The sequence below is a fragment of the Triturus cristatus genome, chromosome 7 (assembly GCF_964204655.1).
Source record: "Triturus cristatus chromosome 7, aTriCri1.1, whole genome shotgun sequence".
Classification (NCBI taxonomy): Eukaryota; Metazoa; Chordata; class Amphibia; order Caudata; family Salamandridae; genus Triturus; species Triturus cristatus.
Genome location: NC_140590.1, coordinates 737,541,847 through 737,556,658, shown reverse-complemented (window position 1 = coordinate 737,556,658; position 14,812 = coordinate 737,541,847). Strand labels below are relative to the sequence as shown.

Below are 14,812 nucleotides of genomic sequence, written 5' to 3'. Positions count from 1 at the left end.
CTGTCCAAGGCGTCGGTGAACGCTCTTATGGACTCTTGCCTCATTAACCCTGCTTTTGCTTGTCCAATATCCCTTGCATGTATGTCTTCTGCCAAAGCTAAATCTGGGAGGGGCAGGCACCTCTCACCCCAGCACAAACATACGCATCCAGCTGCAGTCAGCCCAGAGCACTCATCTGGTATTTGAAGGCATGCGTGTGAACCCAGCCTCTGCCCCCACCAGAGAAGAACCACCACATCACACACCATCGGTTGAAAAGCTCTGAAACAGAAGCGGTCTTCCTGCAAAGTCTGTCCAGTGGCGCATTGTGCAGCGTGGGATCAGTGGGTGCCATGCACACATGTCGTTTGCCCGCACACAGTCAACCCTGCAGCGTATCCAGATACATTTATGGTGCAGAAATCAATGAACGCAATGAATGGTGGGAGCACATTCACATTGCTTCTCAAATATACATCTCAGTTTCTGCGCCGTGAGCAGGTGCGCAGCGCAATGGGGGATGGCCATGGGAGTCAACAGATTGCTATGATCCACTGAAGCGTAAACCCAAAGTTTGTACCTACCCAAAAGTACATCATCATCTTCCCACGCGGCCCTCTTGGGAGTTCTGACACGACAAGATAAAGGGACTGACCAATCAGAGGGGCTCGGCCTAGCGGCAGGAGAGGGCTCACATCTGTTCCTGGGCTCCAAGCCTTTTTCTGCTTTTCCCCTGTATTGCTTCAGCTTCGACGCGCCTTCGTTTGCTTCTGTCGTCCCTCCTCTTCCTTGCACGCCGTCTCTCCTTTTTCACTAGCGGTTTTTCTCCCCCTCAGAGTCTGGTCAGCCCTCACCAGGATCATGGGGTGGACGTTCACAATGGCAGATCCATAGCAAGCATCATTGAGGGGGCGGCAATGCGGTCGGACCCAATGGGACAAATGTTCCGCACAGATTTTTTTTTAAAAAGAGAGGGCGAGAGAAGAAATTAAAAGAGGCGTGGGGCAAATTAGCAGATTAAATCTAGACACACAAGGCGAAGGGGGACAGTTGGGTAAAGGGGAAGTCCACGTCACACTTGGGAAATTTAAAAAAAGGAGGTGAGTAGAGAAAGAAAAATACGCGAGTGAGGAGGAAGGCAGAACGTCTCCTGCCAGCGGAGCGACGAGGGGAAGCCGCCCCGGGAGCGCAGGGGCGGCCGGCCAAGCTTGGGCTCCCCGGCCCGCAGTCCAATCAGAAAGGAGGCGTCCAGGCCCGGGCGGGGGGGCTGTGGACAGGTCTGTGGTGCTGTGCGGGGGCTGGCTCGAAGCGCGAGGAGGAAGGAGGGAATGAGTGAGAGGAACGGGAGAGAGAGCTGGGCTGGGAGAGGGGGAAGTGCGGCCAGGAGTCCTGACAGCACCGTAACATATGGCCTGCCTCAGCGTTTCTTCAAGCAGTCCTGTCAATAAGGGGATCGGCCATTCTCAGGCATAACCCGGTGCAGCCGGCCGCCCCTCTCCCGCTGCCGCTGGCCCCCGGCTGCCATTAACCGCCTCCACGCCGGGCTCACCCTTCACGTCCGTGACGTCAGGGTCGCTGCCCGCCACGGCCCCGGGCCCCTTAACTTCCTGGAGTTAAGCTTCACTGATGCCGTCTTCACGGAGGAGTCACCACGAGGCCGAGGCCTAGATTCACACTCGGCCTCTTTCCGCAATGTTTTATTTATGGCTCGATAGGTGCTGTTTGTCAGTCTCTGCGCCCATCAAGGAACAACGCTGTGCAACCAATCTCCTCCCCACAGGCCCAATTCACGAAGCCTTTTCTGTGAGTAGAGATGAGCCCCACACTGTTCTTATGTGCCATCTAGGCGACAGGCAGAACAGTTCTGTTGCAAGGGCTCCACATTTAAGACTGATGGATTTACCATTAACCTCCATGCTTTCTGGTTAATTGCTAGCCTCCATAACAACAGAATTAATATTAACTGAAAACATGCTTCCTCCACAGTGCTGTAGGTACACTCAATCGAATCAAGTCTTTCCACTTTGGGCCCAGTCCTTATGGAACCCTCCTCATCAGCACCTCCGAGGTCTGTAAAATCCAAGAGCTTTTAGGAAGCAAGGAAAACCTTTTCATCCTTAAGTTTGAAGGATATTAACTGAAATTGTGAAAAACTGAAGACCCCAGCCTGATGTACCCGCTGTCCTATCAGAACCATTTTACCTTTGCCTCTCAAGCACCGAGTGCTTTGAACTTTTATGCTCAGTTTTTTGGTGCCCCTAATCCAAGGGTCCAATCAAACTACAAGTCCACATGGGCACTGGTGTGTACCGTGGGGCAGCAGAGGCCCAAAACAGGTCTCCCCAACCTAATAACTTGAGGTTCTAGTTAGCTGGCCCTTTCTATAGCTTGATGTGCAGCAGCTGCACCCAGGGCCGATCCCTACTGTGTTTGTGAGCACAATACTAATCACCAACATTGGAGTGAGCATCTAGGGGAGAATAATCACAAATCCCTTTGGTAACCAGTCATTATGGCTGCCTGTAGGAGATCACAGACATCTCCTTGTATCAAAGCAGAAGGCTGGTTGATGCCCACAGAGAATCAGCGACAGCCCATCGCTAGTGTCTCTCTCCCTCTTGCATCTTTGTTTCCTGTGCCTGTCTGGATGCCAATACACAAAGCTTCTCCACCAGAGCTGGTCCCCCACAGTGAATCTGCCTGGTGTTACTTAGGCACCAGCCCCTACAAAGCAATTTGGGGGAAGGGTAGGCCTACTCTCCAGCATCCCTTCCAAGGAGCAAACATATTTTCGAAGCTGACTGGTTGGATTTTAAACTGGATGAATTCATCAGAACCGAATGGCAATGGGCTGCTACCCAACTGCCATGGCCTGTTAATGTAGGCGGGAGCCTCGCTGCAGCATTTTGAAGAGCAGCCGCGTTGCACCAGGAACAAGAAGCTGAGTGGTACTTGTGTCCTCAATGCTAGCAATGCACCCTGTGCCTTCTCATGTGCTGGTAGCCTGTCCTAGGGATGTCGTTGACCGCACCTTGTTTGTGTGTAACCGCCTAGAGCTCAAGAAGGGGATGCAGGGAATCAGTGAACTCGCCATAGACCAGAGGAGCGCTGGCCGTGAGCTTCCGTCAAGTGCAGATGTGCGTAGCGCCTGGAGAGTAAACCGCCACCCCGTGGACACCTTTGCTTTCTTCATCTTTTGGGACCCCCAGCTTGCCCTTTCCCAGGACCTACTAGTGTTCACCCGGCGCGGCATTGAGTTTAGACTCACCCTCACCTAGAAGCCTAAGGCTTTGGAAGTGATCATGATTAATACAGTACAAATGATTATTTTCTAAGAGAATATGGAAATCCTCAAAGTTTATGAATTATATGACTTTGATTATTTTATGTGTATGCCTAAATAGCATTAGTAGAGTGCACTCTCTGCCGCAGCGATTATATCACTGCCCATGAACAGTCTGTTCTAATTGTAACATAGGAAGCAATGTTGTTACTTTGCATTCACTCATGACAGTACGTGTGTTTTTGAATTTTGTGAGTTCTAACATTTTTAAAAAGTATTACTGTTCTTATTTAGCGTGATATTAAAGCTCAGTTCTACTAACAACTCTAGTCTCTCCAGTTTTAATGAAATTGCTGCAGCTGTGTTATAGTGTATAGTGTCCCATCCTTCACATCACCACCTGTGAGTCAAACCTTGGTGCCAACTTTCCACCTCGGAACAAATACCCAGCCTCGTGATCAGTAGAGAACGCACACGAGTCTCACCTTCGATACGGCTAGGTGGTCGCCGCCTCTACAAATGTATGGACCTGCACACAAGCCTGACAGAAGTTATTTGCAACTCTTGTATTTTTGTAATTAAAATAATTGATTTTTAAAGGTAAATTTTTTTAAGAGGTTACCAAGACACAGCAATAAAATATAGGAGGACCGGAAACTACACAAGATTTGGAGAAATATGATCACATCTCATCCCGATGGAGCTCCATTGGCTCCCCTTGCCGACCCACATTATCGTCAAAACCAGCCGTATCACTAACAAAGCCCACAAGACCAGCACCCCCCACTTATCTCGCAGACCAGCTCACCATTTCTAGTGGTTCTCTACACACACACACACACACACACACGCACGCACGCATGCACGCACGCACAGACGCACGCACACACACACACACACACACACACACACACACATTTTCACAGTTTTGCATTAATTATGCACTGTTATGTGTGTTGAGCTCTGATTCATCGAAAGTGCCTGCAAATGTGGAGGCCCTACAACTTGCCGAGCTACAAAGGGCAATACGGCCAGTTTGAACCAGACATGGAAGATCATAGGTACTCTGTGCTGATTTAGCAAAATGGGATTTTGTACTGTCAGTAAAAGACATCTCAGAGTCTAAGCAGCTGACCAGCAACTTGGACTCCAGCACAAGGGATACTTTGAAGACAGGCCATCCCCCTAATCCTATCATGTCATAGGCATTGACGGATGTCTCCAGGTGCCAACCAAAGAGTGTGCAAAGATCTTGGGGCCAGATGTACTATACTTTGTAGTGGTAGCAAATCCTCAGAGTCACAAAATCAGAGTATTTGCAACTGCTAAAAAAACAAAAGGAAATGAAGCTGCTTTAAAAACAAAACTTTTCAGTTTTGAAAAGTAATCATGGGGATGGTGGTTTACTGAACCTTACTGGACACCAATCCTGCGATTATTGCCAGGGCCAATGGAATAATGCGGTTGTGTGGTCGTGGCATTTTGTTCTACATAATTATAGACATTGTTAACAACTGTAAGAATGACACAACAAAGAAGTAATACTATCACAAAATGTGCTGCATCATGCTGCATAACTTGCCTTTTGTTGCAGCATAATTTACTCAAACTTGTGGCATAATTTGACCATCACCTGCTGCATAATTCCAGTTGCCCTGGTTTCAGCCATATGTAGTGGGCCGCAAAATGCGACCTGCCAAGCTAACATTAAGCAGTCAGGTTGGTTTACAGCACACTATGATTTCTTTTTTTGCAAACCAACCTATTAGTACATAGGAGGGTTTGCAAAATATGTTACTGGTTGGAAAAAGTCAGTGCGTGATTTGCAACTGCTTTAAAAATCCATGTCCTCAGTACATTTGGGCCGCAGTGTTCACTTTATGAACTGACTCAAAACCATTGTCTTGTTTTGCTATATACTGAGCTTCCAGCTTCATTGTGGTTCAGTTGTTGTTTATATTATATTATATTATATTATATTATATTATATTATATTATATTATATTATATTATATGGAATCCATTTGCCTTTGCATATTCTGTTGACCCAGCAGAGGGGTCTGAAATAGAACATCCAGTGTGAGAACTCTCACCTATCCGACCCTTTTATCCGCTTGCTAAAAAGGTTTTTCATTGCTCAGGCATATTCCTGCAGTGGGGTGTTGTCAACTACGACACAGCAGCTGGACATCGACGCTGGCAGCCATAGTAGAACTGCGAAGTTTCAGCAAGAAACTTGTGAGAGAAGGTGGAGGAAGGCAGGGAGCAGATGGCATTCTGCCTTCTGATGCTGCCACAGCAGACACGTCAGTCTGCAGCACACCGGCCGAGGAAGGGCAGCCTGCAGGGAAATGGGGAGACATCCCCGGAAGGCTTGTGCTCCTAAAAGTTGAAAAAATTTACATCATATAGATGCAGCATTGTTTTAATTGGGACAAAAACTCGGAGCCCTGCTGCTAGCCCACCCCCAATTGTATCACACTGTTTTATTCACACTATGACCCCAAGTGTGAGTGGGTGGTGCAAGTGGCTGGAAATACAGGGACTGGAATAAACTATTCTGGCTGGTAATTTTTTCCCTGCACCGTGATATTATGAGATGTTTCACCGTAATGTAGAAGAACATGTAGGCTTGCCGGTGGTGTTTTTAGTAGGGGTGGGCGTAACTTGCGTAATTCAGAGGAGAGCAATAACATAGAATTACCCAAAAACTCTACAAGATTACGCTAGAAGAGTAATTCTGCTTTTAACACTGGGCGCGTATGTGAGGCTGCATTTAACACGAAGAAATAACACTAAATGCAACAGAACAAACACCAGTGGGAGCAGCCTGTTGAGCTCACTGAATGTGCTCTTTTGATAGGATTTATTCTCCCAAATGACTCCTATTGATGAGCGCAGGTGTAATCACTTTATCATCGGTAATTAAACGTCAAAGAGTAATGCAGAATTTGCAAAATTACTCCAATTACTCTGGAGTAATTGAAATTTTGCCCAGGCCTAATTTTTAGGTACATTTTCCTTCGCTCCCAGCAGACACAATTGTGGCAGAAATCCTAAGGAAGACCCTTGATGCAGATGCATGCATGGTGGTACTTGTAATATGGGATATTGCTCCTCCTGGCTCATGCTTAGGCTCTATGTACTCTTAGAAGGTAATAAACCTTTGTATTTCTTTGTCCTCTGTTATTTCAATTCGCAGTACAGATTTTTAAATCATTGCACCTCACAAGCTACTAATATGTAAATGTAACTCTTTCTACTTCTTATTGTTCAAGTCTTGCATTACAGATCAGGGTTTAACTGCATTCTTACCCCATACTCTGAACATACTTTTTTGGCCTTCTATTGGTGTCATCAGATGTATCTAGGTGGAGCAAACCATCTAAGAAAAAGGCACACAAAAATGATATCTATACTTATTTTTATACAGTGGTCAAACTAAAAGCCCACACTGAATTACTTTACTTAAGAATCTACATGGAAGATCATTCACCAATCAAACTGACTTTGGCTGGTCCATGCTCTCCACTCTGTGATCCATTTTGGAGCTTCCCCAGAAAAGCTTTGCTTGACCAAGTGTTCCAGGGTGAGAAACAAGAAGTGACAGTAAAATATTTCAATCTTAACACAGGTTCTGTGACCATGTTTATGACCATACGGGAAGCTTTTAAAGCCTCTATATGTGGCATTACTATAGCCAGGAATATTCACTCTCAGATGGCACTACTTGGGTGAGACATTAACATCTTAGAAGATAAAGTTATACAACTTCCACAGAGAGATTATCTCTGAGAACAGCATCAGTTACTACAGCAATACAGAGATCTAGCAGACCCAGAAGTGGCATATCTTGGCAGATGCACTCTACCCAGGAAATATGGAGAGGGCAAATGGCCAGGCAGAACCCTTGCCTGGCTACTAAAGGAAATCAGAGAGCAAACTCATCTCACTCAGCTGCAAACCGAGAGGGGAGACACTTTAATAAGTAATAAAGACAACGCTAGAGGGTTAGCCAGCTGCTGCCAGAAATGATATACCACAAGCACTACAAAAAATAGGGATTCAATAAGAGTGTACCTAGATGAAATCGCAATAGTATGGTTAGAAGGTAGCTATAGGCAGTTCTTAAGCAATCCCATAGCATCTCAAGAGTTAGGGGTGATTATCGAACGTCTAGCTTGAAATAAGGCCCAGGTCTGATGGCCGAACTGGCGGCTTTTATAAGATGTGTAAGCATATTTTAGCGCACCAGTTGTTGGAGGTATATGCTGAACATCTGGAGAAAGAGGGGCTGCTACCAACAATGAGAGAGGAGGTGATTATACTGCTATTAAAGCCCACGAAGGACTCCTGTTTCAGCACATTGCACAGACCCCTATCCCTGTTGGATTTAGATAACACAGTTTTAGTGAAAGTTATAGCCACTAGGCTCTCTCTTCTAATGGAGCAGTTAATTTCCCCTGTTCAATCCAGGTTTGTGCCTTATAGATCAATGGCAATTAATCTTTGTTTGATTTTCACAATACTCAATCGGGTGACTCTCTATCTAAAGGCAACGCTGCCTTGCCGGATGCCCAGAAGGCATTTGATTCCCTGGAGTGGCATTTTCTAGTCACGATCCTGCGTAAAGTTAGCAGGCCAGAGGGGATTATCTAATTGATACAATTATTTTACTCACAGCCTGTGGCTCGGATCGGGGCAAATGGTCTGACTTCAGATAGTTTTCCCATTAGCAGAGGTACAAGAGAGGGCTGCCCGCTGTCACCGATGCTGTTTATCATGGCCATGAATCCACTGGTGAGACAGCTGCATGAGAAACGTAGAGGGAGCTGCTTCCGCAATGGCCGATTATTACTCTCGATGTATGCGGATGACATATTGTGGTTCATAAGATATCCAGACGATCATCTCTCAACTGTAATACAAGAGGTCCTTAGATTTTCACATTACTCTGGTTTATCCATTATTAGTCGAAGACCGAACTCTTCCCACCCACGGACTCCCCGGCTAAAATATATATGAAATTTCTGATTCAGTGGGAAGAGGAGTCAGTGAAATATCTGGGGATTAACTTTATAGAGACAAGGAATCAATGTTATGGTTGAACTATGGCCCAGTGATAGACAAACTGACAGCCTAAGTAGAAAGTTGGATAAAACTTCCCCGCTCTTTGGAACAACGCATTACTATAATAAAGGTGCTTGCTCTCCCTAAATTACTTTATGTATTCATTATTATACCTATTCCACTCACTAATTATTTTTTCTCTATACTGAAAAGCCTATTAATAAAATTAATTTGGGCAAGTAAACAACCCAGGGTCAAATAGGATCTGCTTATGCTTCCATATGAATGAGGTGGGTTTGGCATTCCAGATGTAGAACTTCAGTACCAGGTGGCACAATGCCATTTTACCAGATACTGGTTCCACTCAGATGCCAGGTTACCATATCTCAGGCCAGAAAAGGAACAAACTGAGGGAACACTGTTACCAGCACTTCTACTGAAAGGTCTACCCAGAAACCCTAATGAGATTTAAACCATCACCACTGCAGGTGGGAATGGAGGAAGTTGGGTGAAAGAACAGGATTTACGACTGTGTACTCACCCGCGTTATGGCTAGAGCAGAATCCTTTTCTGCCTCTCATAGGGTAGAGCCTGGCACAACAAACAACGAGGAGATTAGGCCTACAACAGTTTGGCGATTTATGTTGTCAGGGAATATTTCTGACACTTGAGCACATACAATCAGAGCATACTATGTCTTCATTAGATCACTTGATAGACAACAGACTCCGTCATACAGAGCGAGAACAGATACCAGGTGTCCAGAAGAACCCAGAGACTTCACCCCATTGGTACATGTCCTCAGGTCAGCAGATTCTAGGTGCCGGGTTTACAGATGGTACATGGCATCTACCGGTCTCCAAGAATTCCGAACCAAGCGCACTGGAATGCCATGGGGACCAGACCTGGCATTGAGGTCCCATATGAGCAGTGGAAATATTGCTGCACACAGACCGAACTAGTCATGAGGAACCACACACGTAAACAAATCCATTTTCAATTCTTACATCGTGCCTACTCCACCCCAGATAAACAAACGCGCATAGACTCAAGTAGGTATCACCCTTGCCCCAGATGCACTCATGACCGTGCCGGATTTGTGCATTCGGCACGGGCCTGTCCTTCCATACAAAGTGGGGTCTGAAGTAATCGGAAGGCGAGTAGAAATGGAGCCTCTAATTCTTTTGCTTGGATAAGTAAATAATATTTAATTTGGAGTGCGCCGGTTTGCAGCGATGGCCATTAGAATGGCCAAGAGGAGGACTGATATGAACTGCTGCGGGAAAACAGACATCTCCTTCTTGTCTCACAGGGGAAATGTTGAGCCTCGAAATTCCATGACCACTAACGAACTGCTGACCCCATATATATGTTACTCGATGATATATTTTGCAACAGACCCACCCTACTCTGAGTGATGCCAGATGTAAGGGAAGGGTGGCCACATCCCTTACATCTGCAGCCTTGATGCTTTGGTATATTCGCATTCCTCTGCTTCTCCCCATTGGACCATTGGAAGATGCGCTGGTTGAAGATGTGAACAATTAGTGAGGGGAGCTGTGAAAGAGTAATTACTTCCTGCTTTGCAAATATCCTAGTAGTGTACTTGTGATACTATTAAATGTTTATTTCTAATAAATCTTTAAAATAAAAAAGATCTACATAGAGGATGATGCAGATATGACGAGCCTGGGAGAATTAACAGATAGGCTTCTAAAGGCAACTGCAAAACATCCAGCTCTCTCCTTTCAAACCAGAACCTGCCTTATTTTCATGGGAACCCATATCTCGGACCTTCTACCTGTTAAATGTTCCCTCAGCCTGGAAGTTCACTCCATGTGCTTAACAGAGAATATGTAGGATGCAGGGTTTGCCCTTTTAGCCCTCTTTTCTGCAGCCCGTGTAGCCATTGTGTGTCCCTGTGTCCTCTGCACTTGTAGAGGAGCTCTCTGAATCAGTAGGGCGGACAGTCAGATGTCAATATCAGACGCTTCTTGAAGCAGGAAGGGTCACTCCACTTAACCGGCGAGATAGCTCATTGTGTTGGGTGCTTCCTTTGTGCAGCTCTAAGATGGCAGCCGTGCATCCCGCCAGGGCTGAATCAAACTCTGATCTTTTTAACTTTGATAAAAATGAGCATGGCTGAGTGGGTATAGGTAACAACTCGCACCAACAACACATTTGCAGTAGTAGGCACTATATAACTCACATCTACTAGGGCACCAACTCTTCACTGGGAGACACACATGCCGCCGGTAGGTCTTTACTACTGTCTCGTCTGCCTAGATCCCCTCTCAGTTTTTTTTTTGCTCTGGCCTGTACTTTGACCCGGATGGACGCTTCGAAAGATCCACGCAGGCGCGGTGCTGGACATTCACCTGTGTTTGGCATCGACTCCCACCCCCGCAGAAGCCGCTGCAGGAGCACATGGCGAAAGGATAAGATGCCCTTGAGGAAGTTTGAAGGAGGGTTGTGTTTTGTGCATACTTGGGGCTAAGGAATGCAGTTATGTGTGCACGTGCCTATGAATCTGTGTGTCTATGCGTGCATGCTTCTGACCCTGTAGGTATGTGTGTTGGAGAGTGTGAATGCATGCTAGAGTGCGTCAGTCTCTGCCTGGATCTCAGTCCAAATGAATGGGGTGTGTGCTAGCCCTACCCCAGCTCCTGGCAATTATGAGGGCTGTCTCTCCTAAAATAGCGGCCATCAAAGGCATCGTGACGGGTATCCAATACATGTCATGATAATGGGTATCACTGGCACCTGGACACGAATTACTGGCATTCTGCAAGCTTTCCAAGATATAATCATGGTCCTCTCTGACATATTAGTGGTTAATGGTTTAATTGTGGCTGTACCTGCATAATTGTGTCCATTCCTGTACGCGTGGAGTTAAAAATAGTTCATCTATACTTACCAATATATACTTATCCTATCGATATTATAGTTGCCAATATTTTGCTGCAATATTTTAGCAGCACACTATTTAAAACCCAGACATACCATCCCACAGCATATAGTCGGCATCCCTGGTAAATGTATTTGCAAGTCTGGCAAATTGGAGAGCACCCCTGCATAATGGCAGTCTTCTGTGCATTATATTATCCATTCCCTGCATATTCATGTGGATCCTTGCTGTTATGGTGGGCTTCTTAGGTATATTGTGACATATCTGACAGCCATAATGGTGGCCGCTCAAATATTGGTTGCTGCCCCAGCACAATGATGGATACCCCTGGCATACTTGGGTATTCCCATGCATATGGACGTCTCTTTGGCATCTGCAGGCTATGCCATGCATTTTAAAGCCAACCGTCGCTTTTAGTGGGAGTCTCTGTTGTTTAAAAGCCAGGGTGTATGAAAACTGTCCTGCAAACCCTACCATTTGTCCTTAATTGCCACACACCTGTTCTCCTGTTCAGAGGACTCTCAGATTTATCTTCAAGGGGTCTAGGTTCACGGTGAAATCCAGAGCTACTTTCTATGCCCCTCAATTCACCCTAGACTTGAAAAGCGACCCGCTGAAAGATGAACTGTGAACTCAGATATGCAAGGAAAGGACAGTGTGATCCACCAGGGGCAAGCTTCACTTTGCAAGGATTAACATGCAGAAGGCGCAGTGAAATGTCAGCAACTCAGATGTCATTGCCTCCTTGTATCTGGTGAGTGGGTGCATGCTGCAGGTAACCTATGATAGGGATACCAAACCTTGGCAGTGAGGCAGAGTGGGTAGTGCCTGAGCACTGGGGTGGGTTCTACGTTTAATGCAGCACTTACTAGGCACATGCTAGTTTTCTGGGATGCAGCTCAAACTACAAGGTAGGCAGTAATTCGCAAGGAGGTGGCGCGTCAAAGGAAATCCACAAAATATATATATCAATTATTATACGAAAGTGCGGTGCTAATGAGGTAAGGTGAACCACCCTGCTCCCTAACATGTGGTCAAAGACAACATAACAAAATAGAAGCTGACCCCAGCACACGGTAACACCTATCATCAAATAGCAAACAAGTTTAACAGTAGTCGTCCTCTTTTTTGTTGTTCTTTATTGTTCCTTTGTCCAATTATATAACTCCTTAGCCTCAAAAAGCCAACACGTGTTTCATCGCTCAGAAGGGAAAATTATCCCACGACTTCCTCAGGACTAAAAACTTCTTCCAAAGTTCCTTCTAGTCGGTTGTAATTCCGTCCTGTACTCCTAGTGATGGAGAGTTAGTTAGATACCTCATTGCGTGTGAAGGTGGAGGTGGTGTCCCAGCCCAAGTGATGGTAATTTATTGAAATACCTCATTACCATGTTTGAGTGGAGGTGGGGTCCCACCGTAGACATGGAGATTTAGTTAGATACCTCATTGTGTGTGAGAGTGGAGGGGCTGTCCCAGCTCTAGTGATGGAGATTTAAAGAAATACCTCATTACAAATGAAAGAGGGGGTGGTGCCCCAGCATTAGTGATGGAGAGTTAGTGGGATACCTCATTAGCGTGTGATGAGACACCCTCTAGGGCCTGCATGCATAGGAGTGAGTGGGCTCTGAATGATGGGTGAGCATGAAATATATTTGGCAGATTCCTTTGAGGATGTGTTTTGTGGATGTGACTGTGTCACCGCTGTGCACATGCTCATAGTAAGAAGGAAATATTCCAGTGGTCATATAGAACCAAATGTGCACTTAATGAGGAATTTCTCAAAATAAATGGGGAGATGAGAGGAATATCCCAGAGGGGCTTGTCCTCCTACTCACATACCTTCAAAACAGTAGAGCCTGTCTGTACGCTGGTGCTAACCCTTCTCAGGATAAAGAGAAAACTCTAGGTTTTTTTATTTAACCCTCACCCACCAGGGTTGCCCTTTGGTTGATTAAGTTATTACTTACATACCAGGCAGGTATTTTTAAACCTCCCACAATACCCCTCCACTCCTCTTCTTTTCATCATTTAGAGCATACTACTTAGTGCACCTGCGTAACTCGCTGGTCATAGCATGCCCTGTTCGGCAGTGGAACGAGAAGAACCCTATGATGATGCATGACACCAAGGGGCAACCCTAGTGAGGGAGGGTGGTATCAGAAAACATACAGTTTTCTCTCTATCCCAAGGAGGGTTGGCACATAGAGTCCCGACAAGCTTAATGAGGACTAGACTGGGGGGTTATCTTAGAGCCCAATGCTAGTGCGTATCTGACCCCTGTTGGAGCCTATAAGACGGCAGGATTAGTCCAGTGGTGAAGGCGCACCATAGAAATACTGGTCACAGAATTAATAAATATTAAATTGTGATAGTGTCCGCCATGAACATTTTGGCTATGCAATTTAACCGGGTGGGTATATAATTAGGCTGGAGGGGTGTTGGGCAGGATAAGTATGTTGGATGGCTGTGTATCTAGTGATTGATGAAGTTTGTTGACGAGGATCATGTATGATGAGTGATTGGCTGTGCCCCCAGGGAGAGGATTGGATGTGCTTCTGGAGGAGGCAAAGGCGTATGTGTGCTGTCTTGACTATTCCTGCCACATCTGAGCATGGATTATTTGTGAATACATCTCTGAGTGTGGCATCCAGCCAACTGGGTGCAAGAGGTTTTTGGAGTATTGTCTGGTATATGTAAAAAGGCTCCTGGGCCCGACAAACTGATGGGGAAACTAGGTATACAAATACTTTACACCAAGATGTGAGCCTGCTCCTGGGCGGGTCAGCACCAGTTCAGACATGAAGAGTGTGGTTGTCACTAATCTGGGAAACCCAGCCTTCAACAGCAATTGTTTTCCTTTAATATTTGTATTTCTTGCGTTCCCAAACAGCTGGCGTATATTTTTAGCTGTACTTTAATTCTTTGAATGCAGTTTTTAAACTAAAACAAAACCAAATTTAAAAAATGTGTTTCTTTGTGCTTTGTGGAACGGGGAGACAGAGTATAAATTCGCTTTTTGGCTTTGGGGGACTCATGGATATGATTGGGTTTATAAAGCCTTGGCTATGGGTTTGTGAATTCTTGGTTTTGGGGGTCTGACTCCTTTAATTATGTTTTTCTAGGACAACGTGTGATGTTTGGCTGCACTGATTCTTCAAGGCAGCCTCCAGGTGGGTATCTGGGTAGCAGTGGGTGGAGTCTGGTGTTAGTAATGTGCTATACGTTGCTCTCTGAGGTTTAGTAGATATCCTTCACACTGCATTTTCTGGGGCTTTTAATTCCTGCAAGCCAAGTTACTGTTGGTTGAGACAATGTGAAATTTGCAAATAGCTATGAAGCGGCCTGAAAAACAACAGCGAGCACGCCAAAACATCTACCATGGTCATTGCTAAGCACTAGAGAACCGATCCAATAACCAGCATGATCGCCAGGGAGCTGTCCTGAGTGCTGAAATCAGCCCACACACCCCCCAACACACACACGCACACATCGCGCTATCCGGAGGGCAGACAGTTTAATCTTCAACGAACCTGTCCTGAGTACTGACAATCTGCAAAGAACTATCTGTGCCCA

General features: G+C 45.8%; 1 protein-coding gene across 4 annotated transcripts in view; it reads right to left on the bottom strand.

Moving 5' to 3' along the window:
- The window catches only part of RBFOX3 (RNA binding fox-1 homolog 3), a 2,040,484-nt gene that overhangs the window by 485,845 nt on the left and 1,539,827 nt on the right, over positions 1 to 14,812 (bottom strand). The window contains exon 1 of one of the 4 annotated variants that reach the window (XM_085617450.1): positions 564 to 1,132. The exons of the other annotated variants lie outside the window; for them this stretch is intronic. Coding sequence (XP_085473576.1) covers positions 564 to 581 — 18 coding nt within the window. The 5' untranslated portion in view covers positions 582 to 1,132. Of the gene's footprint in view, positions 1 to 563; positions 1,133 to 14,812 lie in introns of those variants that run through there. 4 annotated transcript variants of the gene reach the window in all.